The sequence below is a fragment of the Zootoca vivipara genome, chromosome 5 (assembly GCF_963506605.1).
Source record: "Zootoca vivipara chromosome 5, rZooViv1.1, whole genome shotgun sequence".
In the NCBI taxonomy this organism is placed as follows: domain Eukaryota; kingdom Metazoa; phylum Chordata; class Lepidosauria; order Squamata; family Lacertidae; genus Zootoca; species Zootoca vivipara.
In genome coordinates this window covers 28213522-28239809 of record NC_083280.1, presented here as the reverse complement: position 1 = coordinate 28239809, position 26288 = coordinate 28213522, and the positions used below count along the sequence as shown (strand labels likewise).

At 41.5% G+C, this 26288-nt stretch overlaps 1 protein-coding gene across 9 annotated transcripts in view; it reads right to left on the bottom strand.

The window, feature by feature from the left end:
* The window catches only part of TRIP12 (thyroid hormone receptor interactor 12), a 76571-nt gene that overhangs the window by 41322 nt on the left and 8961 nt on the right, over window positions 1-26288 (bottom strand). For 4 of the 9 annotated variants that reach the window (XM_035133959.2, XM_060274512.1, XM_060274513.1 and 1 more), the window contains exons 2-5: window positions 7506-7652; window positions 4920-5045; window positions 3085-3893; window positions 891-996 (exon numbers count right to left, since the gene is read on the bottom strand). In XM_035133959.2, the coding sequence (XP_034989850.1) occupies window positions 891-996; window positions 3085-3893; window positions 4920-5045; window positions 7506-7603 (1139 nt within the window). In that variant the 5' untranslated portion in view covers window positions 7604-7652. Of the gene's footprint in view, window positions 1-890; window positions 997-3084; window positions 3894-4919; window positions 5046-7505; window positions 7653-11643; window positions 11733-26288 lie in introns of all 9 variants that reach the window. The other 5 variants (XM_035133968.2, XM_060274515.1, XM_060274516.1 and 2 more) reach the window with 2 other exon arrangements.

Here is a 26288-nt window from a genome sequence, read left to right as displayed (position 1 = left end):
TTTTAAAGGGGAAGTTCAAACAGTCACATCTGCAGATGAAGCAGATGAGAGGCATGTTGAGAAGAGATGCACTATCAACATTATCACATCCATGCTTCACTGACGTCAATAACTACTTGTTCAGATATGCCTACAAAGAAATTTCCTTCTATTTTCCTAATTTCTATAGAAAACAGAATTTCTGTATTGTTCAAAAGAGCTGATGAATAATAACACATCTTCAAGACCTCACAATAGGCTAGTTAACAGCACTGTAATTAGATTATCTGAACTGGGCTGTAGTTCTCTTGTAACAAGTTAGGTTATTTTGTAGTGTCTATTTCAGCGCTGAGAAATTGGGCCGATGTATTAAATTATCCTGTCTCTTGGGTGGTTTATTGCATATTATCCTGTAGTCATCACGACACAAATATAGGTTGTCAATAAGAATGTGCTTTCTAAACCCTTCAGGGAGATTCCCTCAAACACGAATTCATCTTCACAATATTTTATTATTATTTATTATTTATACCCCGCCCATCTGGCCGGGTTTCCCCCACCACTCTGGGCGGCTTCCAACAAGTACTAAAATACATTAAAATATCACAGATTAAAAACTTCCCTAAATAGGGCTGCCTTTAGGTGTTTTCTAAATGTCAGGTAGTTGTTTATCTCCTTGACCTCCGATGGGAGGCGTTCCACAGGGTGGGCGCCACTACCGAAAAGGCCCTCTGCCTGGTTCCCTGTAGCTTTGCTTCGCGCAGTGAGGGAACCGCCAGAAGGCCCTCGGCGCTGGATCTCAGTATCCGGGCTAAACGATGGTGGTGGAGACGCTCCTTCAGGTATACAGGACCGAGGCCGTTTCTGTATCTTAACATACAGTACATGTAATTTTTAAAGTTCAAAAATACCTGGTACTAGCACAGGAGCCCGTGGTCTTTTGCCGTGTGCTCCGCCTTAAACTGGGGAGCTCCGCAGGTGGTGATTCACTGCGCTTTTTTGTTGATTTTCTTAAGCCTTAAGAGAGAAAAAGACAGCTGAAACAAAGACAATACTCGTTTCTTTACAAAGACTGCTTCAGAGAATGAAATGAAGCTGCACATTCTTCCTCCTCTTGACCAAATAATGGATTCAAGGGAAAACACAAATTGTATTTATTCTCTATCAGATACAATGCCTCCTGTGTTGCATGTATTTATGTGGTTAACAACAACATCACATTATATGCAATAACCTTGCCCGGCTATACTAATAAAAAGATGGGGGAAAGGTCCACATTGTACGGTGGTGGACTTGTATTCCAATATTTGAACTGGGACCATAAAATACATAAAAAATTTCAAGGTTTTCTTCCACCCTTAATTGCAAAACCTTATTAAAGAAAGAAAGCTGATTGAAACATGCATCAGAATCCATTTGAAGTCTCTGGGCTAATTTGCATGTCAGAGTAAACCACGGCTTACCACAAACAGTTTGTTGGAGCGTACTGAAGAATTTTCTACCTTTACTCTGTTTGGCTTAGTGTTACATGTGAACCAGTCTTTGCTGCCTGAGTCTCCCCAAAATCAATCACAAGCAGTAAGCCAAGGTTACCAGAACTAAGCCAAGTCAGAACTTGTTCGTATTATTAGCTGAAGGACGGGTGTTCAAAGAGTATGCATGGATGCAAAAATCTCAAATGTGGATTTCCATCCAATCAAGCTCAGCAACTGCACCTGAACAAGTTCATTTCTCCTTAAAGCTAGGGTAGTCTTAACAGGGCAGTCACTTAAAAAAAATCATATAAAATAATGGGAAATGTGAGACAAAATCCTTGTTAGTCCTGTGAAGGAAGTATAAGCAACATTGTGAAAGATCCACTTGTAGAAGGCCAAAGTCCTAGATTTCATTATATTAATTTCATTAATTATATTGGCACTGTGGATCACACACATATTACGGTACTTCTTGGAGAAGTTTGACTGAGCTAGTGGTCACCAGGGCTTTTTATCCCAATTCTACACTCAAGCTCAGTCTTATGCAATGAATGTAACTGTACTTCGGACTTGCCCTCCTCTGTGAGCAATCACAACCAGAAATCATACAGATGGAAGAGAGATTTCAGCATCTAGAATGACATACATATATGTGTCTGCTCTCATTTTATGGAATTCTTGTGTTTAACACTGGTTTAGCCACTCTGGTCAGATCCCAACAAAAAAATAGTAAAAACACAATACGTCAAACGCTAAAATCTTCCGTGCTGTCTTCAGGGCTGCCCTGAGATTGCTTGTAAGGAAGAGGCAAGTTAGAAATATTTTAAATAAATTTTAAAATTAAAAGGGCACCATGACCCCTCTTTATTTAAGAAATTAAGTACTATGCATAAATTTTTGTATCGCTTTCCTCTGAATCAATGAACAGAGTGATGTCCTTGGTCTACATCTCAAGAGGACCTCAAGGCCTCACAAGGCACAATCTGAACTAAAGCTAGAAATACAGGCATTGCCACTGGGGTCATTTCAAGTGCTGTGCATTTTTCCTTAAGCTTCTTTTGAAGGAAACTAGCAGTTGCATATTTCAAAGTTGTATTTAGGAGTACCAGTTTGTGAAATAACTTTGAACACAGATTTCAAGCAGTACTCTGGGGTGAATTTCCATTTTAGAGGGAAGTTGAACCTACAGAAGAGCTATGAAATGTGACTGACCAGTAAATTTTTATTTTTAAAATATTTCAGGGTCCATTTTAAAAAGCATACCCAATTTTAAGTTATTGTACAATAAGACAAGCAACTTGGAATAGAGACTAAGGACCAGTTCCTATTTTGGATTAACTCTTTGCATCCAGAAAACTAGCATGCTAAACAGGTTAGGTTGAACCCTCTCTTCTTCAACATGGAGTTGTCCCCCTATGGGGAAGTATTCAAATATACACCTCTGCATCTATAGCTGAAGTATTACAATAGCTTCTCCTTGGCTATAACAGTTGTATGGACTTCCCCTCCTCACGGTTCTCACCTGCAAATTACTTTTTATACTATTTAATGCAAATCCTGAACAATAAACATGTTACATAAGGTGGTCAAATTTCAAGCCCTCACATAAGTAAAAACATTTTCAACTCACTTGCTAGTTTAGCCTGCAATCCTGAAGGCCCGGGTTTTGATGCCTCTGGCTTAGAAGAGCCTGGCAGAGTCAGTTTTGTTTTAGGCAGGCTAACCTTGGGGCTGAAACGAGCAGCCCAATCAAACTTTGAAGAGCCACTTATTTTATTCTGTTCTTTATCACGGCTACTTCTCCGTGGGCTGGGGCTGGAGGCAGATCTGGAACGCCTGGCCTTAGTCTGGTCTTTCCCCTGTTTTACTCTGGCACCCTGAGGAACAGCAGAAGAGGCAGAAGCAACAACAGAAGAAGAGGAGGATGTGGAAGCTGAAGAGGAGGAATCAGTGATGGTGCTACACCCAGCTTTGGCTGAGCTCGCTGATTTTGAAGCCAGCTTGGTGGGTTTTGCTGGTCTCTCTTCACTGCCAGTCGATTCAGCTGGTGGACGACTCTTTACAATGGATGAGGTCTCTGTCCTTTTCCGTTTCTGGCTTCGGGAGCCACTGGCAGCTCCACCCTTTCTGGTATGAGCCTTGCTTGTGGATGGCAATTGTGAAGACTTTGACTCCTGCTCTTGATGCAAGTGTCTTTTCTTCGACTTAGTCTGTGGCTTGTTAGTTTCCAAATCTGAGGAAGAATCAGCGTGCTGAAGTGCCTTGGGTTTTTTGGCAGGGCTAGGAGAATTTGTCTGGTTGTAATCTGGGCTAGCACTGCGTTTCACTCCTCGAGGACTGTCCTTTTTAGGCACCTGCCCTGGTTTTTGCCGCTCCAAAGTATTGTCTGTGTCCAGAGCCTCTTGTTGTGGAATTATAATAGCAGATGAGGTACAGCCTCTGTTGAGGGGGAAAAAACCAGTATCATCAGTGTCATCATCATCATCATCTACAGTCACCCAGCTATTTAATTTGTGGTATTCCAAGGAAAGGAAATTATAATTAGTTACTTTTTTTTACTATCTAAAGAGGAAAAAATCAACATTAAACTTTTAATTCTGATTTTAGTAAGCAACTTTGAGTGAAGCAGTAGTGCTGAAAGTTTTACAGAAACCTGTATTGTCAACATGTGTCTCTCTAACATACTAAACAATTAATACCGAAAAGTGACCACTTCAGTACAGTGGTACCTCTACTTACGAATTTAATGCGTTCCGAACACACATTTGTAAGTCGAAAAAAATTGTATGTCGAATCCCATAGAAATGCATTGGGAGAAAAAAATTGTATGTCAAAGCAACCCTATCTAAAAATTCGTAAGTAGAAAAAATCCTATCTAAACCGCATCCAAGATGGCGGACGGAGCTCTATTTGTAAGTAGAAAAATTCGTAAGTAGAGTTATTTGTAAGTAGAGGTACCACTGTATTACGTTCTTTTTTTTTCTTTTTCCATTTTAGAAATTTCACCAAAAAAGTAACGGATATTCAAAAATGCAGTATAGCTGGGTAAAGTATCCAGGCTGCAGTTCAAGAAATAACACATACAGTACTGTATAACAAACTGGGGTAATCAAATGAAGTGGAGGTGGTTCAGGGTAGACAAAAGGAAGTACTTCTTTACATAGCACATAGCATCCATAAATAAATTTGTTATTGCTTACAACAGATACAACAATTACAATGTTACATATCAATCAAGTGAGCAAAGTTAATTTTGCTGAAAAACAGGTTAGGTCACAGACTTCTGTCACGGAACACTAATGCTTCTAGTCTGAGTGCCTAAGACATAATACAATAGTTTTTTCACAAAGATGTTGGCTTAGCCAGACCGAGATAAATATTTAGATATTTTCTAGTAACAAGCAATGAAGATTACAATATATACTGTTGAAGATATATTTGTAAATTCAGAAAAATAAAAGTTACCTTTTAGAAACTTGTCCCTTGGACTGTTCAGAAGTAGTATTGGGCTGCACTTTGGGTGCCTTTGATACTGATTTTCTACTTTCAGAAGGGCTATGTGCCTTATGTTTTGCCTGCCCTAAATGTGACCTGTCAGCAAATAATTAAGAACAGAAAGCTATCAGGAAAACTGGCATACAAACACAAATGTATACATGGAGTATATTTGCAATAAAGTTTTCCATTAAGCTTATACAAAGATGTTCTAGGGGGGAAAGTTAGGTATATCAAGACATCAATTCTCTCAAATGAAATTATATCTCAAATTGGTATTCTTTGATATTTCCTGTCCTTTTCAGTCTTTCAATCATTGACATTAAGCAGAGATTTGGAATAATGAACCTATTTGGAAGTTTGGAGTTTCCTATATTCATTTGCATTTCCTCTTACTAGCAATATGCATTCGGGCAACTAAGAAATGCTCCAAATTTCTCAGCTTTCCCTCTACACAAATGATAAACATTTGCACAATGATTCTGTAGTTGATAAATCCTGCAGCTCCATAAAATTATTTGTAACTTGCGCAATTATTCACCAGATATACATTTGGCATTTTTATTCACCAAAATAAAATAGATGTCAATGGAATGAACAACTATCTGACGTTTAGAAGACATCTGAAGGCAGCCCTGTTTAGGGAAGTTTTTTAATGACTGATGTTTTAATGTATTTTTAATCTCCTGTTGCAAGCTGCCCAGAGTGGCTGGGGAAACCCAGCCAGATGGGCGGGGTATTATTATTATTATTATTATTATTATTATCATCAATTTAGCATATAGTGTTATAATTAGAAAAAGAGGACTACAAATATCTCCACTTCCTTATTGTTAACACTCGTAACTCATTATCATTCAACAGTAATAGGCACTACTGGACTTTTACTTCCAGGTAGAAAGTTCTTTTTTACAAAAAGCTTTTAAAAAAGCAAAGAAGTAGCTATGGGTGGATGTGTTTTGGCAGCGGTGGGGGTTGCTATCTTAGAATTGACACAATAATCAGAAGGAAGAGTCAGCACTAGGCAATGCCATCTATGAATAAAGAAATGCTTGTGGTTGGCAACAGTTTACCATTACCCTTTGAAATAGGGGGTGTGGGGGGAAAGAAGGGAAAGAAGAATCACTGTTCCTGGGTTATACAGAAATTAGAAATAAGTGAAGAGAAGGTAAAGCACAAGCTGCCACATGCACTACTGACGTAATGCTGAGGGAGATGTGCCCAGGCACGGTTAAGTAATATGATCAGCCACCAGAGTCCATCTCCTTCTTAATTATGCAGACCAAGTGCTTGATCTATGCTGGCCACCTGAGAGTTCAGTTACTCAATATTTCTAAAGTTAATAGCATTTGAATTAAATATCTGAAAATTAAGCTGCATCTGTTTAAACATAAATCTAGTCAGTCATACCACATCCTGTCAAGTCAGATTCACCAACTTCTGTGTGGAGAATACAGTAATTATTATAAAGATGCTGTTGTATCTCTGGATTTAGAGTAATTTATTTAAAATTTATTATGCATCCCTAAATGTCAAAATATGTTTCTAAATGGTTTACAAAGCATAAAAACCAGTTAAACTATTGAAAGATAAATATCCAGATCAAGAATCCAAGGACATACCTGCGTAAACAAGTGCTTCAAAAGCCAGTGGAAAGCTTCATATAGATGACACTGCCCCCAGTATTTTGGTTGGAAGTACATTCCATAAAACCAGTGCTACCACTGAGAAATCCTATATCCGTGTTACTACAACGCAGCAATGATTAGGCCATGGAAGTCTAACCAGGTTCCATTTGTTTATCTTAATGATGCTACTGGGCAGTGAAGGGGAATTTGGTCTTTCAAGACATTAAAGACTTCAATTTACTTAGTTTAAAAAACCGTCAACTTCGGTTTTGAAGCTGGCCATATTTATTGTCCAACCATGACCCCTGGTTTCAGACATGAGAGGAAGCCATGATCAGCTTTAACTGAAATTAAAACTTCCAAAGTCCTGCTCCTGGACACATAGAAGGAAAGGAGAGGTCACTACAGTGCTGCTAATGCAGCCGTTTGACTTTACCCCTGGAGGCACACTCCATTGTCCTTGAAGACAGATGGATGCCAGCAACGATATGCATATGTTATGTCTGCTGCATCAAGGTAAAGTCATGCTGAGAGGCTGGTGCATAAATCAACACTCAGCTGTAAAATTGTTTTTATACTCTTGCTGCAAGATAAAGCCAAATGTACAATAGGCCATTTTAGTCTCTGGTCCAAAGAAATTTGTACTAAAAACATGAACCAAAAGATTGTATGTGAGCGTCAGTCCATAGAACCTAAATCTGCTTAAACCCTATGAACTAGGCATTCTAGTTCAACGCTTAGAAGGAGGTTGTGCATTTTATATTTATATTCACAATTTTAGCTGTTAAGACCAAAGAAGACATTTCAGAGATACTAATAAATGCAAGGGAAGTACAGTTATCTGGCCTAAATAAAGAAAAAGATTTATTGGGTCCCCCCCAACTGTTAAACCTCTGATGATCAGAAGCTTATAGATAAGGAGTCATACCTTCCTCCTACTGCGTCGTCTTGTGGTTGGGCCCCGACAGTGTTCCTTTGTGAACGTCGCAGTGAGCCCCCTGGACTGTTACTAGGCCGGTTGGACATTGGCACCTCTCTCCTGAAGGGACATACCCTTTCTAGACACTACCATTCACTGAAAGACAAAAAAAGTGCCCCAATGAGAATATCTGGCCTCTGTTGCAATGTTTACATCTTATGATAAAGGTTACTTAATACTCCCAATATTTTAGAGAAAACAGAATTATATACCAATGAACATTTCAAACAATGACCAAATATCACTTATTAAAGCCTCTAAAGCATTGCTTGCTAGGATACATTAGCAGATAGAAAGAAAAAGAGAACACATTCAGTGATTTAAAAAAAAATAATCACAGATTTTAACCAAATCAGAAAGGGCTTATGTACACAATCCCTTAGCCATCACCAGGTTGCAGAAGCATAGTATTCTCTTTCTTAGAAAAAACCCAGCTTCAACCACCATTGATGCCAACTACAGTCATTACTAGACAGTTGGAACTAGTTTCAAATCCTGGCTAAAACCCTAGTTAGTGTCAAGAATAGCTGGTTCCAATATAAGCCTTAATCAGTAATAGGCTGATTAATTCATGCAGAAAAATGAGAGTTGTTGAGTAATCCTTCATAGTTAAGGGAATGGGAGAATTGTGAGAGCATCACATATACAGTGGTACCTCGACTTACGAATGATTCGACTTACGAATGTTTCAAGTTAGGAACAGAGTTCCGCCCGCCATTTTGGATGCAGTTTTTCGACTTATGAATTATTTTCCCCATTGGCTGCGACTTACAAATTTTTCGACTTACGAAGGTCCGTTTGGAACGGATTAAATTCGTAAGTCGAGGTACCACTGTATCAGTTCTTACATGTGTTGCTCTCCAATGCACAAACATCACTACTTTAATTTTGTGACAGTTCCTTCAACAAGATTCCTCAACAAATGCTTGTATAAACCAGCACAGATTGCTGCTTCTTTTTAAAGACACCTCAGACTGAAATATTAGTTTCTGGTAATTATTTCTATACTACCTTCATCCCAAAGCAGTTTACATTATAAAAACTAAAAATACATAACATAGAAGCAAACAAAAGCAATACCACTAGTCTCCACCCCCCCACCCCTGGGTTTAAAAGGCCATAGATGAATATGCCACTCTTAGCCAGGGAGAAGCTTGAAAAGGGCTAATCTGCAAGGAAGGAAGACCTTACCAAAGGCATGATTTCAACATGCACTGTCAATAAATAGCATTTAAAATTGTCCAATGTTTAAAGATAAATAATGACTTTGGAACTGTTATAGCAACTACATTGTGGCACTGCGTTTTAAGGGTACATGAAGAGCAAAAATACATACGATGGCTGTGAGGCTTGAAAACATATAATATTACTTTGGTAATAACCTCAGAAGTAAAGCTCCACACTGCTATGCCAATGTCCTTGGTGATAAAAACCTAACATTTGCACCATTTCCAAGTACAGCAGCTATTCCCAGAAGTGTGTTGACCATGACATTTTATACTTAAACCATTCACAGTATTTCAGCCTCCACCCATTCTTTAGACTTAGCATGGAAACAATTCTCTAGAAAACAGGCAGGAAAATACAACCTTTTGCTTATGCTGCAGTCGTTTACACACTCAGAAGTAGCCCCAATTGAATTCAGTGGAAATTACTTCCAGGTAAGCAATCTTGCTGAGAATATACCTTCCATCAGCCCCAGCTGACATGGCCAATTGCCAGGAATGGCCTTTTTTGTAATCCAACATTTAGAGGGCCACAGATTTGCCACCCCAAAATACAAGATCATAGTGCTTTACAATAATTTCACGGAAGCACAGAGACAGAGCAGAGGATCCTGCCAGCTTGGTTTCAACAGTACAGGAGGGCAGATGAATAAGATGAATGGGGGCAATTGCTATTCTACATATACAGTACAGGCTTTGTTTCAGTTGCTAATGAGAGGTGAGTGTGTTAAATGTGAGATAGTTTTCGAAAGACAAGGTACTGTATTGCCAAAAGTTCTGGAAGAGAAGACAAAATTATCAATTCAGTGTCGCAGGCCCAAGCCTTTGAATTCACTCCCAACCATTCTACAGGCACCATCCTTGCTGAACTTCAGGTGCATGACAAGGACTTCCTTATTCCAGTACACAATTTGTAGTACATGGGTTTATGCTCAGTTTTATATAAAACCATGCTTCATTTACTGATTTCAAAAATATTTGTACTTATAAAAGCACAAACTTCCACAGATATGACACAGTAAGGCGAACTATGGCTTATGGGAACATGCAAATGTGTGGGCTTTCAGAAAAAGGCTTAAGGCAGCATGGTGTAGTGGTTAAGAGCGGTGGACTCGTAATCTGGTGAACCGGGTTCGCATCCCCACTCCTCCACATGCAGCTGCTGGGGGACCTTGGGCTAGTCACACTTCCCTGAAGTCTCTCAGCCTCACTCACCTCACAGAACTAGTTACAGGTAGGTAGCAGTGTTGGTCTGACGTAGACAAAAAAAAATAAAATAAAATTCTTCCAGTAGCACCTTAGAGACCAACTAAGTTTGTCATACGCTTCAGGTTACAAACTCCAGAAATAGTACCTCAGGTTAAGAACTTTGCTTCAGGATGAGAACAGAAACCATGCTCCGGCAGCAGCAGGAGGCCCCATTAGCTAAAGTGGTGCTTCAGGTTAAGAACAGTTTCAGGTTAAGAACGGACCTCCAGAACGAATTCAGTTCTTAACCAGAGGTACCACTGTATTATATCCGTCAATTTGGCCAATTCTAAATATTCACATAATTTACATAACCATTTCCTCTTTGGTCAGTACCTGGTTACCCTTCCATGATTTGCGCCGCAGATGTCGCGTACAGGAAGAATTTAATAATTTCTCAAGAAATATCATTATTCAACATTCCCAAAAGGTATGTTTCTGGTATTTTGCTATGTGAAGTTCTTAGTAACTTTATTTCTTCATGGATCATGTCCCAGAGCTTTCTGATCTCTGGACATGTCCACCACATATGGTAGAAGGTTCCAATCTGCTTTGTGCATCTCCAACGCATATTACTAAGTGATTTGTTCATTTTAGCCAATCTCTCCGGTGTTAAATACCACCTATGGCACATTTTCAAGTAGTTTTCTCTTATTAAATAACATGCTGTAAAATTAATATTTTTTGTCCAGTTTTTTCTACTCTTTATATTCAATTACATAACCTAAGTCGTGCTCCCATCTTATTATGGCCTTTCCCTTTTCCTCTTTTTCTATTTAAGCATTCTGTAACAGCTTGTACATTTTGAAGAGTGTCTTTGGGTTGTTCTGTAAAACCTCATTCTCTAAGATCGATGCTTTATTATCAAACCCTTTTAACATCTTATCTTTTTCAAAGGTCGTCCTAAGCTGGTAATATTCTAGCCAATTTACCCCTAGTTGTTTGAGTTCTTCAAACCTTTTCAGTTTGGGATAATAATTTATCTCATCCACCAAATCTCTGTAAGTTGGCCAGTTATTGTTCATGTTATTCTTATGAATGGCAGTTGACTCTATGGGTGATATCCACCAAGGAGTTTTTTTTATAACTTTGGATTTATTCCTCTCCCATACTTCAAATAAGGCCTTTCTCACTGGGTGGTTCGTGAAGCCTTTATGTGCTTTTATTTTATCATGGCATAAGTAGCCATGCCACCCGAAAACCTTGTCCCAGCCCTCTAAATCCAAGACTTCAGTATTCCTAAGCAACATCCAGTCTTTCAACCAAGTCCAGCATGTGTCCTCAAAGTACATTCTGATGCCTGGGACCGCAAACCCTCCTCTTTCTCTGGGTTCCGTCAACAATTTAAATTTCATTCTTGCTTTTTTGCCCTGCCAAATAAAATTGGCCAGGTCCCTCTGCCAATCTTTAAAACAATAATTATTGGGATTATCTGAAGGAGAAAGAGGATTTTGGGAGTTTGGCCTATCATGCTATGCAAGCAATACCAATATATTGGTTTGTAATATGGAATACCACGATTCTTACTTAACCCTTTACTGCAGTTTCATGTAATTTCACCTTTCAGTTCACAACTACAAGGTTAGCTTTAAGATTTATTCCTCTTAACTCACCTTTTAGTATTTTTCTAATGTTTAGTAAATGCCAGTTTTGCTGATGAATCAGATTGTGTCATTTCTTTACAGTCAGTTATATACAGACTCTGTGCAAAGACAAAACTATTTCAGCTCTGAAGTTTAAATAATAGGGAGGAAGTTAACCATGTGTGTGTATGAGAGAGAGAGAGAGAGAGAGAGAGACAGAGAGAGAGAGAGAGAGAGAGAGAGAGAGAGAGAGAGAGAGAGAGAGAGAGAGAGACAGAGACCTCGTGGCTAGGTGTTACAACTCATCAATATTTAGCATCATTATTACAAATATAGGAGCATTCTGAGCCAAAACAGCTGTTATATCAATACTAGTCCTCAGCAACAGATTTAAATATTGTGAGATACAACAGCAAAGTATAGGGTGTAACAAGTTTGAACAGAAGTTAGTGCCTTATTTTAAGAATGTTCTGTCCAAAACACTCCAACAGTTATCTGAATGATTTGTGCTTATTTATCCTCTCTTACAGGAGCAAGATGCCATCTGAACAAGATTCTTCTTCCTTTCTTCCAGTTTCTTTCACGTTTCCTCAGTTCAACCCTATTTTGAGTACACCATACTCACGTCAGTTTGGTCACATTTCATTAAGTGTAGCAGTAATGCAGTTCAAGTATTTAACGTGTACACAAAAGGTTCTGTTTCGTTCGTTCATAAGCTTGCCAAATATTATAAAACATGTATGGATTTGGGGTGGTTTGACACAGAAGCTTTATTGTACTAAATAGGTTCCGCTTAAGCCTTCTTTTGTAGAGCTCTTAATATTTTTGGATAGGACAGAACTATAGGATCCATCCGTCACCTGGCATGAATGCTTAAGGCATTAAAATGTATACAAATCCATTCACATTTGTCCCAAATTTTCAGTATAATGGCAAGAGAACCAACCAAAAATGAATTTTTAAAATTCATACCGTGTTTCTCACAAAATAAGACGGGCCTAAAAAATAAGACATGGCAGGCTTTTCATGGGTTGATTAAATATAAGACATACCCCAAAAATAAGCCGTAGTGGGGGGGCAGGTCTGGCAAGGAAAGGAAGGCGTTTAAACACCTTCGGAAGAGCCAGCAAGAAGCAACAGCTTTGGCGCTTGGCGTGTGCCCACAGCCACCTCCGCAGCCGCTGGGATCACTGTCGCTGCAGCCACGCTCCTGGGCGCTCTTGGCGCTTCCCCTGCGGCCGCCTCACTGTGTTTTGCGGAGGCGGGGCCGAGGGACTCAGCGCGAGCGGGCAGAGCAGAAGGAGGGCGGCGGAGATGGAGCGGCCGTGAAGTGAGGGAAAGCGCGCACGCGCCTACCCACCCTCGCCATCCCGGTCAGGCGGTGGCGGCTGTAGTCAGGCGGCCATGGAGACTGTGCAGCTGCGCCACCCGCGCCGGTGAGAAGCCAGAGGGGAAGAGATGCGCGGTGATGGTCAGGGTGGGAGGAGGCGACCTGGGTGCATGTAGGTTACGGAGGCTCTCACCAGGCTCTTTGCGCTGCGCTGCCCGAAGCGGCTCCCGTGCAGCCGCCTCTTGCCAAGCCCTCCGCCGCCACTTCTCTCACAGCCGCCTCCGCGGCTGCTTCCTGCTCTGCCAACGTGGCTGTGCTCCTTGGATCACGGCGTTTCTTCTGCTCCCCAGCAGCACGCAAATGGGAGGGCAGCCTTGCTGTTTTTATTTTCTGCTCCCCGGGTCTCGCGCGGCGCGTGCTGCCAACTCTCACCCGGTCCCGCTGGGTTGGGGCTCGGCGCAGCGCACTGTTGCCGGCTCCCACTTAAAAAAATAAGACATCCCCCGAAAATAAGCCACCGTGGGGTTTTTTAAGGAAAAAATAAATATAAGACGTGTCTTATAATATGAGAAACACGGTAAATAAATGTGGTGGACCTAAATCCAGATTTGTCTGTTCAGTTGAAAAGACACATGGAATCTATGCAACTGACCTTACTCTTCCACATTACAAGTACCCAACTGGCAACCAATACCACCCACACAGAATGATGGAGTTAGGTGGAACCTTAGAAATCATCTAGTCCAACCCCTACAAAATATTTTCAGTTGCATGAACTCCATGTGTCTGTTCCAGTGAACAAATGCATTTGGGATTTTGCTCCACTTCTCTGTCACCAACATAGATCCTGCTACAAGTTAGCAATGAAGCTTGAACCAAACACAATATAGCACATCACAATACACCATACAGTACATACACGTATATTGCCTAAATAAAGTTTCCTGGCATTTTGTGTTTCCGTGAACATGGAAAGCCTTTAACAAAACATGTTAAACTCACAGTGGAGGTTTTTTTTTTGTTAATTTGTACTTGCTTTATAATCTGAACTTTCTAAAAAGGTCTGAACCATTCTTAAAAAGAGAACCATGTTTAGGCCACAAGCTATTTAATTATAATGTGAGCACCTATTATTGTCTTAGCTAGGTAAACTGACTTCAGTTTTAAAAGTTACTGCCAAGTCCTGCAGAATCGCTATTTGAAACTCAAGCTAGATTTCTGCTCTTATACAATGTCTACCTGTTTAATTTGTTTAATTTATTGTGTTTGCATGGTTTGTGCATATGCAACTCATTAGATACACAATGCTAGTTCGAATGTTTTTTGTCAGTGCCAAGAACACAGTCATCTTTTAGTCCCCTGCAGTACAGAAGCCTTTTGCAAACACTACTATTAATTTAATGTCTCTATGGAATAACAGCCAGAAACTTGATTTTTAGAAGAATCTGAAATGCTAGTTATTACATTCTGCAACTGTTACTGGATTCCAAGCATGCTGAAACAAAAAAAATGTAGATGAGTACATATCTTAACATAAGGAAAGGAGGAATTTCAACAATTTTGGGTACTGTACTTTTATACTCTACTGCAAGGGTGAAATTGTGACTATCTTTCTAACCAGTAATTTTCTTTTTTCATAGCTCTGGCTACCAACACTTTAATGATTTATGTCCCATCAAAACTAACAAGTAGTTCATAACCTGGGAATTCACAAACTTCATTTCTCACCATCAATTTCTAGTACAGCTCCTGCGGGAGGCAGATCTAAGTCACTTCTGCAAAGCAGGAAACATTATCATGCCTTCTTTCGTTCATGAATAAGTATGATACTGCAATTAAAACTCAACAGTACATGCAATACTTATGAACATATGCACATGTCTGATATCTCAACTAAGGTTTTTTGAGGCAAAAGGCAGAAATGACAAGGTCTATTTTTGGACAAGAACTGCTTGTCAAGATTAACGTGGATTCCCACATGACCAACTTGTCAAGATCACATGATGTTACACCCTTTAATAAAATATATATTTCTAGGTAAGTATACCTAAGGTCAGGCTACACAACTCAGTTTGACTAGAAACATTTTCTGGTCTTTGGGAGGAAGGAAAAGCACCTATTTATTTGAAGTTACTTCAAGATTGAAATACTAGTAACTCCCCCCACTTCATTATCTTCCATCTATTCAGGATCCTTTATAAACAAACAGCAGCAATCCTTATTCTATTGCTTCTAAACAATCCAAGTGCCACATCAACCTTAGAGGGCAAATTAAAAAAATTAAGGGTTTGAGAATAATTTGATTTTTAAATGGCTTAATAAAATAATGCATGTTAAAAAATAGAGTTAGAAAAAAGTGGGCTATTGGACTTTGTGGACTTATTTGCAAGGCTACATTGCCACCCTGTAATTTCACACTATGTCACCATTTGCCTACTTAATTCTTAATTTACCGGTATCTCATTTAAAGTGTTCAAACTGTTTCCTATATTCTATTTCAGCTATTTTTAATAATATTTACAACTACAAAGTTCTGCTCACACAGTACACTAAACCAAACTACTGTATGGCTTACCATGAATGAGCAAGCATACTGGGGCACATTTAGAAAACGGCAGCCACTTTGCTCCCCCACATAGTTCAGCTGCTATTGTGCTGCTGGGAGCTAAGCCATGTTCGGCTTAGAGTTACAAAGCAAAGCAAACACGATTGCTTGTTCATAGTTTGGGCTTAGAATTACATATGAACCAGGACAACAGGTCAGATAGCCGAGCTGAAAGAATTATGACTTGCCTAAGGCACCCACTGAATTTTCGGGGAAAGTCAGTTTGCAGCAGAAGAGATTTGCATCAGGGATGCTACAGTTGATCAATCCTATGCTTCGTTACTATGCTAAGCAAGTTGTAGTTTTTGTTTTAATTCTGATTTCAGTTACAGAAATTATAACAGAGGCCAGAGTTACCAAAACATGAGGCAAGAGAAGAAAGGGGGGGGACTGGAAGTGTAGTAAACAAATGATCAACTGCTGAGATCAGAAGTACAGTACAAATTAAAAATTCCTTAGAAATATACTTTGGAGGTAATATAAGTTAGCAATATGGGCAGTTAACTGTAGACCTCTCTATTTTAGCAGAAAGGACACCTCAGAGTTCCCCTTCCTATGAGCAATATTAGTACTCGTTATCTAAGGCACTACCTACCATGCTGAAGGTAAATCATCTACCCATATTAAAACAGCAATTCAATTTTACATACTTTAGGTGTCAGTTCCATTGAGTTCAGTTTGACTCCCTTCTGAGTCAATTGTGCATGAAAGCACAAGATAGAACCAGGACCCAAATTATTAGACAGGACACTAATTTATTTCAATTAAAAATATGAATCAAGGGAAGATTGTACAAAGAGTTGAAAAAAAGAATAATGTTGCTAAAATCCATTTTTATCTTATAGTTTCATTTTCACATCAGGTAACTCCAGAGGAAGAAAGATTTTGGGCCAGATTCAACTGAACAGTTGCTCTGGCAGGGCCAACTCAACAAGTCCCGCTAACACAATGGGGCTTTCCACCACTCTCCTCCGCACCTCCTCCTGCCAAAACAGTTCGGTTCTGTTTTAGTTAGATGAAAATTACTGCAGCTTTCAGTTAATTGAACAGAGAAACACAGAGTAGAATCTCTAGGTATTTATTCTCTAAGAAATTAAGGAAGAAACTGCTTCTTTTACAGTATTAGTAAAATAACATATGTGCTCAGAACAACAAAATATTTCTAAATATAATTGTGTTATTCTATTACTATATCCAATATGTCACTTCTTCCGAGACATATGTAACTACCCCACTTTTTTATTTTTGACTTGTATTTGTTGTTGTTGTTTAGTCGTGTCCGACTCTTCATGATCCCATGGATCAGCACATGACAGGCCCTCCTGTCTTCTACTGCCTCCCACAGATTGGTCAGACTCATGTTGGCAGCTTAGAGAACACTGTCCAACCATCTCGTCCTCTGTTGTCCCCTTCTCCTTGTGCCCTCAGTCTTTCCCAACATCAGGGTCTTTTCCAGGGAGTCTTCTCTTCTCATGAGGTGGCCAAAGTATTGGAGCCTCAGCTTCAGGATCTGTCCTTCCAGCGAGCACTCAGGAAGGACAGATCCTGAAGCTGAGGCTCCAATACCTTGGCCACCTCATCATGAATGTTAACATTTATGCAATTTATGCATTTTTGAGGCAGCCAAGATTTAATCAGCTGGCTAGTTGTTTTTAAAAAGCAAACAAACCAAAAAATGCCCCCATTAATGAGTCAGATTAAACTTTTGCCCTTACTGCCGACAGCAGCGTTCATGACATCATGCCAGTGCTCGTGTTTGTCATGGATCCAATTCAGACGCCAAAAGCTCAGTTGGTAAGGCATGAGACTCTCAGGGACGTGGGTGTCAAGCCCCATGTTGGGCAAAAGATTCCAGCGTTGCAGGGGGCTGGGCCAGATAATCTTCGTGGTCCCTTCCAACTCTACAGTTCTATGATTCAATCTATGTGCACTTCATACCAGTGCTAACCCTTTCTCCCTATTCTATAAGCCACCACTCAAGCTCACCACTGAAGGATAAGAAAAAGGGCTGCCTTTGTTCACTACAGATCACATAAACAATGAGATTATTCAGGATTTTGAGATAAAGCATGCCCAAGCTCACTGAAAGCAATATTCAAATGTATATAAATACATGCTTCTACATATCAATTCAGTCTGGACACACCATCAATTGTGGCTTCAATATATAATCAGCTCTGATAATTCACATTAACATTTTGATTGTACAATATTTACTCATGTTCTTTTTCGAATTAGGATGTTCATGGTAAAAGGTAAAGGTAAAGGGACCCCTGACCATTAGGTCCAGTCGTGACCGACTCTGGGGTTGCGCGCTCATCTCGCATTATTGGCCAAGGGAGCCGGCGTATAGCTTCCAGGTCATGTGGCCAGCATGACAAAGCTGCTTCTGGCGAACCAGAGCAGCACATGGAAACGCCGTTTACCTTCCCGCTGTAGCGGTTCCTATTTATCTACTTGCATTTTGACATGCTTTCGAACTGCTAGGTTGGCAGGAGCTGGGACCAAGCAACGGGAGCTCACCCCGTCACAGGGATTCAAACCGCTGACCTTCTGATCAGCAAGCCCTAGGCTTAGTGGTTTAACCACAGCGCCACCTGGGTCCCTTAGGATGTTCAGGTAGTAGGATATATAAGATTTTTTTGTGATGAGCATTTATCTGCTTTTGAGTTTCCTTTTCCTGTTTTAGAGGGTTGGGGGGGGGGTTGGGGGTAGCCTAGTTGGCATCTTCTGGTCTCCTCAAAGCCTAAGGTTGGGATCCCATCTATGCAAGATGGGATTCTGTAGAAAGACAAACTGCTAAAGTGGCCAAACAAGTTTCTTTGTTAAGTTAATAGTTCCAGCTATGTGTTAAGTATTTCTCTGCATGACTTAAGAATTCAGCTGACTGGTTGCCACAGAAACTACTAACTGATGCTAGTAGCTGATGCTAGTTTAGGAGGAAAACTGGGCTGGAAAGAGACTCAGAGGCTTGACCTGGTCTGTGTTCTGAATCCAAAGTTACAGCTTGCAGGGCAGGGGGATGATGAGAGATCCAATAGGGTAGCAGTATTATTTGTGTGTAAATAAAAATTATCACACAAAAACCACACAGAATGTCCTTCATCTAAGCCCGAGATGTACGCTGGCACTCTTGAAATGTATCACTACTTAGACTGGCATGTGCACAACATACCTATCTCATTATTTATACCCCAGTCCATAACTACATTTGATTAAACTTTCCCTTATTACAGTAAATGGAAACAACAGACATTAATCAATAGCTGCTTCAATAGACAGAGACTTGAACAGTCCATGATCATCTAGTAAGTATCGTGTCTATACATGTGTTCATATACATTCATCCCCTTCCTGTTAGTAAATTGGAGTAGCATCGGAACTACTATAAAGTCAAAAGACATAATCAAAGGAAATTTTTCATTTGTAAAACTGAAGTTTTATGAAACAAAACATGCTCAGAAAAGAGAGTTTCAAAAGAATGAACCAACAGTGGTAATTTTTCCACTTGTTATGTAGTGAACTTCCCTTCTGTTGGAATCAGCAAGGGATACCCACACGACCTGAAGGTGTTGCTGTGCAATGCCAGGTCAATGATCCATAAGACCACTGCTATCCATGACTTGATCGTGGATGGAGGACCTGACCTGGCATGTGTAACAGAGACTTGGTTGCATAAAGCAGATGGGCCTGTTCTTGCTGCTGCTTGTCCACCAGGTTTCTCTTACGCACAGCAACCCAGGCCTTGTGGGCGGGGAGGGGGGGTTGCAGTGATTTTTAGGAAGTCATTAGTTTATACCAGGCGTCCTATTGGGAAGACCCAGTTCTCTGAGTGCATTTTCTGGAAGTTGGGCAATAGGGGCAGTACAGGATTCCTTCTGGTGTACCGACCTCCCCGCTGCACCAAGGATTCCCTACCCGAGCTGCTTCAGGTTGTGGCGGATGTTCTCCTGGAGACACCTAGTTTGGTTGTCCTAGGGGATTTTAACATCCATGCTGACACAACCTTACAAGGGGCCGCCCGGGACTTCGTGGAAAGCATGGCCTCCATGGGGCTGTCCCTGAATAAGTCTGGCCCAACCCATAGCCGCGGACATGCCTTGGACCTGGTGTTCACCTCTATGGATGTTTAGTGATCTGACATTAAGCAACAGCAAAACTAAAGAAGTGCCATGGTCAGATCACTACCTGGTGCAACTGGACTTCTCTGCGACCCTTTCCCTCTGCAGGGAGGGGGGACCAATTCTGATGCCCCGCCCCGCCAACCTAATGGATCCAAATGGTTTCCAGAGAGTGGTAGGGGATGCTTTATCCCATGTTGATGACCTTTCAGCCGATTCCCTGGTGGCCCGCTGGAATGTGGAGTTAACCACATAGCTGCCAAGTTATCCCTTTTTTTAAGGGAAATTCCCTTATGCTGAATAGGTTTCCTCATGAGAAAAGGGAAAACTTGGCAGCTATGTAACCAGGGGTATTGACTGTTTGGCTCCGAAGCACCCTCTCTGATTGCATGGAGCCCGGACAGCCCCATGGTTCTCCACGGATCTGAGGGCAATGAAACAATCGCTGAGACGGCTAGAGCGCCGGTGGCGGATAACTCATTCTGAAGCTGACCGGACACGGGTTAGAGCTCAATGTCGAGCCTACCAAGAGGCGGTAGCGACGGCGAAGAAGACTTTCTTCACCGCCTCTATTGCATCTGCGGAGAACAGCAGCAGGAGACTCTTTCAGATGGTTCGCAATTTAGCAGAACCACCTGCTCCATCGGGGCCCAGTACGGGCCACATGATCTCCTGCAATGATTTTGCAGTTTTTTGCAGATAAAGTCGCTCAGATTCGGGAAGAGGTAGACTCCACCGTGGGAGCAGGGCCAGGGCAGGGGAGTGCTAGAGTCCTGTCTAGTCAAGTTGTGTGGGATCAATTCCAATCTGTTACCTCCGAGGATGTGGACAGGCTGCTTGGACGAGTGAAACCAACCACCTGTCTCTTTGATCCTTGCCCATTGTGGCTTGTAAAAGCTAGCTAGGAAGGGCTAGGCGATGGGCTTCGCGGGTTGGTGAATGCTTCTCTCTGTGAGGGAGCCTTCCCAGACCCGCTGAAAGAGGCAGTTATTAAACCGCTTCTTTAAAAAACCGTCTTTAGATGCGGCCAATATGGCCAACTATCGCCCAGTCTCAAATCTTTCATTCCCAGGCAAGGTGATTGAGCGAGTGGTTGCTGAACAACTCCAAGCACGCCTGAAAGAAGCGGACCATTTGGATTCCTTCCAGTCGGGATTCAGGCCTCATCATGGGACTGAAACTGCCTTGGTCGCACTGGTCGATGATCTCCGGAGGGCTAGGGACAAAGGTGAGAGCTATTTCTTAGTTCTGTTGGATCTCTCCATCGACCATAACATCCTTCTGGACCGTCTAGAGGGCTTGGGAGCTGGGGGCACTGTAATACAGTGTTTCCGCTCCTTCCTCCTGGGCCGTGTTCAGAAAGTGGTGGTGGGGGATGAGTGTTCAGACCCCTGGGCTCACTTGTGGGGTGTCTCAGGGTTCTGTCCTCTCCCCCATGCTTTTTAACATCTACATGCAGCTGCTGGGAGAGATCATCAGGGGGTTTGGGCTGGGTGTCCATCAGTATGCGGATGACACCCAGCTCTACCTCTGGCGGACTGTCTCGCCAGAGTGGTGCATGCTCTAGTTATCTCTCGCTTGGACTACTGCAATGCACTCTATGTGGGGCTACCTTTGAAGGTGACCCGGAAACTACAACTAACCAAGAATGCGGCAGCTAGACTGGTGACTGGGAGCGGCCGCCAAGACCACATAACACCGGTCCTGAAAGACCTACATTGGCTCCCAGTACGTTTCCGAGCACAATTCAAAGTGTTGGTGCTGACCTTTAAAGCCCTAAACGGCCTCGGTCCAGTATACCTGAAGGAGCGTCTCCACCCCCATCGTTCTGTCTGGACACTGAGGTCCACCGCCGAGGGCCTTCTGGCGGTTCCCTCGCTACGAGAAGCCAAGTTACAGGAAACCAGGCAGAGGGCCTTCTCGGTAGTGGTGCCCGTCCAGTGGAACGCCCTCCCACCAGAGGTCAAAGAGAACAACAATTACCAGACCTTTAGAAGGCATCCCAAGGCAGCCCTGTTTAGGGAAGCTTTTAATGTTTGATGAATTTCTGTATTTTAGTGTTTTGTTGGAAGCCGCCCAGAGTGGCTGGGGGAACCCAGCCAGATGGGCGGAGTATAAATAATAAATTATTGTTATTATTATTATTCTCTTCCCAATCAATGCTCTTGGCCGAGTTGGGTTATGAGAAGAGACACAATTGGAAGGTATTTAGTCTGCCACATCCCTAGAGGGAAGAAACATGGTCAGTGACTAAAGCAGCAACCTGCCCCTACTGACTCCTAGAGCTGGAGTAAGAGGCTTCTTTTGCCCCTTATCAACTGTATTTGAGATCACAACCAGTTTACTTTAACCAGTGTTTTTTTTTCTAGAAATTTTTAAGGGGTACTCTCATATTCCTACTCATATTGAAATACTGCCCCTCAATGAGGCCAAACTTAGATTCACAAAATGTTTAGGGGTATGCATACCGCTGCATCCCCCCCCCCCAGAAAAAAAACACTGACTGCCACATAAAACTTACTGACAACAGCAGCCAGTGCTGTCTTCATAGTCTGTGTAAGTACTGTTTTTTAAGAAGAGTGTTGCTAATTAATTTTCTTAAACACGACTAACAAACTGCCTGCCATTATAACAGGAAGGATGTGTTGAAGGACAGTCTGTATATTGCAGAAACATCATAGGAAGGGAAGTTGCAAAGCTTCTGTTCCCAACAGTGCCGTCCTACCTTCCATGGATGGCAGCCAACCCCATTGGCAGGTATGTGGGCTGGCCAATTAACCCATTTGAGCACATCATTTGTCCTACAGAATTCTGTAGCAGATACTAAGAACCATGGCACCCTATCTGCATTACCCTTCATGGGCTCCACTGCTTGGAGAGAAGCTGGTGCTGTGAAAAGTTAATCTTATTTTATTATTTGTCTTGTTAGTTTATAAGCCTGCCCTGTTCCTACTGCTGCCATACTGCCGAGGAACAAGTCAGAGTCTGACTTGTGAGGATGCTTGAACCAAAGTTCATGATTTGTTCCTCTCCAAACAAGCCATTGGTAACCAAGGCTTGCTCTTGGGCGAAACAAACCATGAACCTGGAGCAATATGACAAGTCCTACTGTAGTTTGATTTGTCTGCAGTGCAGCAGCAGCAAGAGTGAGAAAGGAGTGCAGCATTAACTTTTCAGCAGTAGGCAGCAATACACTCCTACATGTTAATGTGAAACTGACATTTATGGTTTAAATTTTACATGCATACTTGACCATTTTCAACAGGAAGTCTGGCTGGCACACCACCTCTTTCTTCCTCTAACCTGCTGTTATGTCATTATTAAAATGTAGACTGTGACACCACTCAATTTATTGGTCAAATATTAAATTGAGGATTAAAAAAAAATCATTTTCTAAGTGGTAGTCTACTTTATTATATCTTATCTTCCAGTATCAATAACAGGAATGAGGGCCTATCCTGCTGTTAGACACAGTCCCAAACTAATATAAGCACATACTCCCTCTACCCCAGAACTCTCTAAAGAAAATAGCTGCTCTCCATTATGTCACACAGCCTATCCAACATATCCAACTGTTATCTCTGTTCACAAGCACTCAATTGCAAGCAGGATGCACCTGCACTTTTCACAATGACACAGGCATAGAATTGGCAGCTGGTTAGGATTTTACATTAGGTTGGTCACTGCATTGGTAGAATGAACATGCGTACAGTATAAGACTTTATACTAAGAAAGTGAAAGCACAAAGTCTGCATGTCTATACAGCTCTGCCCTTTAAAGATATTGCATCACAATACTTGGAGAAGGGGGGAAAATGGTGGATTGCTCAGTTCTGATGCGGACAATAGTCTGAATGATTCAGGTCACTTTGCACAGGAATTCACAAAGATCTAATTCCTAAAGGATTCCATGCTAATATTGACCTTCTGCTCATGAAAGCCGTCAAAGTGAGATGAAGCTAAGTTGAATAAGTTGGCTCTTCTACATATATACACCAAGGTTGATCTGCCAACATTCTAAGACTGAAATCAGAAAAACTTGTCTTGGTAACCAGCCTCAACGAGTAATATCTATACACACAAACAAACAAACACAAACATACTTTAGGCCAAGATTGGGCATATGTGATCAAACATCAGCTTCTGCTACCTTCATAAAGCAGTACGGTTCAACAATTGATAATATTCCTAAAGTCAACATGACTTTAAGGATACATGTTATAACACTGCATTTGTTTTTAACTATTATGTAATTGAAATTCCAGGACCACTGACTATTAGAAGCAGCTTCATTTTTTGCAGCCTGATGATGCTACCAAGGTGTTTGTGAACATGCATTCAACTATTTCCCCCTCTCAACCCTTGTCCATCATGGCTAATCAAAGCCTGCGTGGGTTCAGGGTGTGGTGAATGTGTCTTTGTATAAGAGGGGTGTGCCTGGCACCTGGAAGGAGGTAGCTGTGTGGCCACTATTAAACCTCACCTTGGACCTGATGGCATTTAACAGCTGAGTTATTACAGTACTGAGCCATTTAAGACTTCATAAGTCAAAACCAGCACTTTAAATTGGGCCCAGAAACTAATTGGCAGTCCGTGCAGTTAGATCAAGATTGGCATTATATGCTCAAACCACCTTGAACTGGATGGTTGTTTCTTGGCTCTTGAACTCTGGGGAGCCACAGAGCACCATGTAGTCTCTACTGCTATTTAATATCCATGCTAAGCCTTTGGTTGCCACAATTACCAGTAGGAAATATGGAGCAAGGTTTCAACAATACACTGATAATACCCATCTCTATGTCTCTGCAGCAAATGAATCTGGAATGCAGCAAATGAATCTGGCATGGTTAAGAAGGCCCTGGACTGATGTCTGTATGCAGTGTTAGCTCGGATGAAACCTAATAAACTGAGTCTCAATCCTGGCAAGATGGAGGCTCCATTGGTGAGTGGTTCCCAGGTCTGGGAAGTCAATATGTTGCCCACCTGAAGGAGGACGTGCAAGTGTCCTCAGTGCCTAGGACTGCCTTTTATCAGTTTCAGCAGGTAAGACTATTATGGCCATTCCTGGATTGGGACACCGTGAGCCCTATTAACCTCAAGGCTGGATTACTGTAACATGCTGAGGTTGGTCCAGAAAACTGCTGCTAGTTGCAGAACATGGTGACTAGGATTCTTGTGGTGGCAAACAACCATCAGCATCATGCTTGGGAGATTTGGTTTTTTTACAGGCTGTCAGTCTGCTAGTGGTCCAAATTCCATGTTTAGGTACTAACATATAAGGTCACATGAAGTTCAGGACCAGGTTACTTGAGAAGACTGACTTTTATGTACCCAGTAGGTTACACTGCATTCTGTAGGACTGTTTATCATCCAAGTCCCAAATATATCAGAAGACCACTTCATAGTGGCCAGAGCAGGGCTTTCAGTGTGGCTGCCCCTGTTCTGTGGAACAGCATTCTTGTCAGGATAAGACATCGACGCCCATTATCAGTACTTTCCAGAATCAACTGAATACCTTCTTGTTTTGACAAGCTTTTCCAACTGGATGAAAAGTTCTCTGCCTTAGGTTTAAAAACAAGACAAAATTATCACCCCTCTTCAGTTATTTCTGTACTGTTTTAAAAACTATTTCAGCTGTGTTTATGATATTTCTGAATCACTCTAACACATATGTAAGAGGTGATTCACAAATTAAAAAATAATAATAGGTAACAAATCTCACGTTTAATGGATAAGCAGCACATCTCTCTAACTAAAATAATCTTGTTAGCAAATACCTTAAGAGAAATTCCTTTGGCATGGCTTGGTTTGCACATAATGCTAAGATTTCTTTGGGCAGTCTACACCGGTGTGCAGGCTCCCAGAGAGGAGATTACCGGTATATTGTTCCTCTTCTAGTCCTACTGTACCCACTGGGAGCCAAGTCACCCAAATTCAACCTATGTCTCACCCCTGACAACCCACAAGCTGTAATCCAGGGATCAACAACCTTTTTCAGACGTGGGCCGGTCCATCATCCTTCAGACCACATGGTGGGCCAGACTATTGGGGGGGGGGAATGAATTCCTATGCCCCACAAATAACCCAGAGATGCATTTTAAATAAAAGCACACATTCTACTCATATAAAAACAAGCTGGTTCCCGGACCGTCTGCGGGCTGAATTGAGGTGGTGATTGGGCCGCATCCGGCCCATGGGCCTTACCCCTGCCTACCCCTGCTGTAATCCAAGGTTTGTTCAAATACACAGTCAGTGTTTTCAGTCCTATATTCCTAGACCAAAACACACATTTATTTCTCTACCTCAAGGATTCCCAAACTGTGGTCCCTGGACCACTAGTTGTACACATGTTTCATGAAGGTGGTCTGTAGTATATATACATTAAATATTCAAATTGATTTTAATTGTGGCTTTTGTTCTTGATTGTATTAGAATTCAAATTGGAATGCAATAAAATACAATCAGAGGGGGGGAAAGAACCACAAAAATAAAATTAAAAATCATACAGCACAGTGCATTACAACTTCTACAATGGACGGAAAAATCATTAGGTGGTCCACTAACACCCTGAGCAATTTTCAAGTGGCCATGAGAAAAAAGTTTCGGAATAACTGCTCTAC